The sequence below is a fragment of the Penaeus monodon genome, unplaced genomic scaffold (genome assembly GCF_015228065.2).
Source record: "Penaeus monodon isolate SGIC_2016 unplaced genomic scaffold, NSTDA_Pmon_1 PmonScaffold_1493, whole genome shotgun sequence".
NCBI classification, from domain to species: domain Eukaryota; kingdom Metazoa; phylum Arthropoda; class Malacostraca; order Decapoda; family Penaeidae; genus Penaeus; species Penaeus monodon.
The window spans coordinates 19,395-21,623 of record NW_023644076.1 but is presented as its reverse complement, the minus strand read 5'-3'; the positions used below and the strand labels follow the sequence as shown (position 1 = coordinate 21,623).

Sequence of the window (2,229 nt, the reverse complement as noted above, 5' to 3'; positions counted from 1 at the left end):
TTCTGATTTTTATATTTTGTTATTGCTATTAGTATTGTTAATGATATTATAATAATAATAATGTCAGTAATAATGATAACTCATTGAGTGGGAAAATCAGATGAGGTCACATAGTCATACTAATTGGCTCCTTGGTGGCAATTTTGGATTTATCTGTGTGCAAACAAAATTCACAAAAGAACATTAAAGTCAACAGTGCATATACCCAGCAACAGAGCAGTTTTTGACTACATTAGATGTGATGCTTCAGCTAGCACTGCGTGGTTGTCAACTTTACAACACATATAGAAAAACATGTGGCTTTGTGCTATGCTTAACAAAAGTTTTTGCTGATAGGAACCACTACTAAAATAAGTGTTGTAAACTATACATGGCAGGATACCTAGTACAATTTTTTTTTTCTTTTTTTTTTTTTTCTTTTTTTTTTTCATTATTATTATTATAGCAATAATAATAATGCAACTCAGAAGTTCATTTGAAGAATTTCATTTTCTGATCCTTTTTTTGTATTCAAAGAAAGTCTCACTGAACCAGACTTGATGGTCTTTAGAGGGTTGAGAATGGCAAGTGGTTTTTAAAACCAAGAGATTTTCCTTTTTTCTTTGTGACTTGCTAAACATAAACATAACATAAATCCAGAATTCTTTGGTTTATCCTTCAGGAGATACTAAAGTAGGAAAAGCTTCCATGTTTTCATCAGTAATTTTTTTCTTGAGATTTCTAACAAAAAGTGGTAAGTTTTATTTTTGATTTTTACTAATTTTCTTGTAAATGCTCTCATGTTAAGATATGGTGAGTCCAAAAAGAAGAACCATTGATCATAAAAAAATAGCATCAGTTTGAAAGGAAAGGAAAAATGAAATTGAGTAAAATACATGTGCAGTTTGTGATTGCCACTTTGTTTCTTTGTCTCTAGTAAAAGCTAAATCAATTAATTATCTCAAAGAGTTATTATAGGAATTGTAAAACAACAAAAGGAAGAGTAGGAAAACAGTTATGTCACTGGCTTTTTTACTTTACTGCTTTTTCAGATCAGAAAAACATTTTGAATATTCATATTTTATCCTGCTCTCCCCTTTGTTTTATTGTTTACAGCTTGCTCAGCATGAGTCCCACACAAATAGTTGGAGTGTTTATTCCTACTCCTTCCTCTAGAAGTGAGGGACCAGGATATTTATCTTTAGATTTAGTAATATATGATTTATCCTGCTTTTACACAGATAGACCAAGTAGGAGTAATGGGCACGGTTCTTCACGCAAAAAGAAACGCTCACACAGAAATAGTCAGAGTGAATCACGAACAAGAAATTCTTCAACTTCTTCCCAGTTTTCTGTGGGTTCACTGTCTGATTCTGATTCTTTGAAAGACTTACAGCAAGAATTGGAAGCTCTTAATTTTGATGACTTAGAAGAACGTTCCATTGAGAACAATGAAAAGGTCACTCCACACACTGAAAAAAATGAATGCCACTCTGAACTGATCATCCACAGGGATGGGAAAATTGAAAGTCAGAATCATGTTTCAGCTGGTATGTATATGTGTATGCATACACTGTATTATAATGCTTTATTTCCCATAAGTATTTAAATTTTTCCCTAAAATTTTGAATCCTTACAGAACATTCACCTTGGCAAAAAGTCAGGAAGAAAAAAAACATTGTGGATCAGCTGGTACTGGCTCCTCAGAGTCTAGCTAAAGAAGTCACCAGCATAGAAACTTGTGCATATAATGTCCACCATTCTGATAAGATTCCTCAAGTTCAACTTGTAACCCAAAAAACAGAAGCTTCAACAAGGTATGGAATGGCAGTGCAGATATTGTTAAAGATGTCTCTTTCTTATGAAAATCAGTTATTTGAGTTACTCAATCCATTCACAATATTTTTTTAGGTTCAGATATGGTTATTGTAGATAATGTATCTTTATTTTTTTCCATTGCCATAATTGTCAAAATGTCTCACACTTTATTTTGCTCTGTAGTTTAACCCTTACAATATCAAAGATGTTATGATCGCATCATGAAAAAATTTGGCTGGAACTTGAACATGCTACATGGGAAGATTTGGTTGAGGGCCAGTTGACATGAACTTGAATATAATTGTTAATGGGGGGCAGGGGGTATTGTCCCTCTCACTCAGCTGTGGATCCCATTTGGGTGGTTACTGATGGGGCATAGGATGGGAGTGGAGGCTACTCATTCTGCCTGTGTCCCAGCAGCTGCCAACCCAG

General features: G+C 33.9%; 1 protein-coding gene across 1 annotated transcript in view; it reads left to right on the top strand.

Annotated features, from left to right (window-relative positions):
* The window catches only part of LOC119569409 (inhibitor of Bruton tyrosine kinase-like), a gene marked incomplete at its 3' end in the record, with an annotated part of 3,796 nt that extends 2,000 nt beyond the window's left edge, over positions 1–1,796 (top strand). The window contains 2 exon segments of the mRNA XM_037917581.1: positions 1,221–1,529; positions 1,619–1,796. Coding sequence (XP_037773509.1) covers positions 1,221–1,529; positions 1,619–1,796 — 487 coding nt within the window.
* Positions 1,797–2,229: the final 433 nt, after the last annotated feature.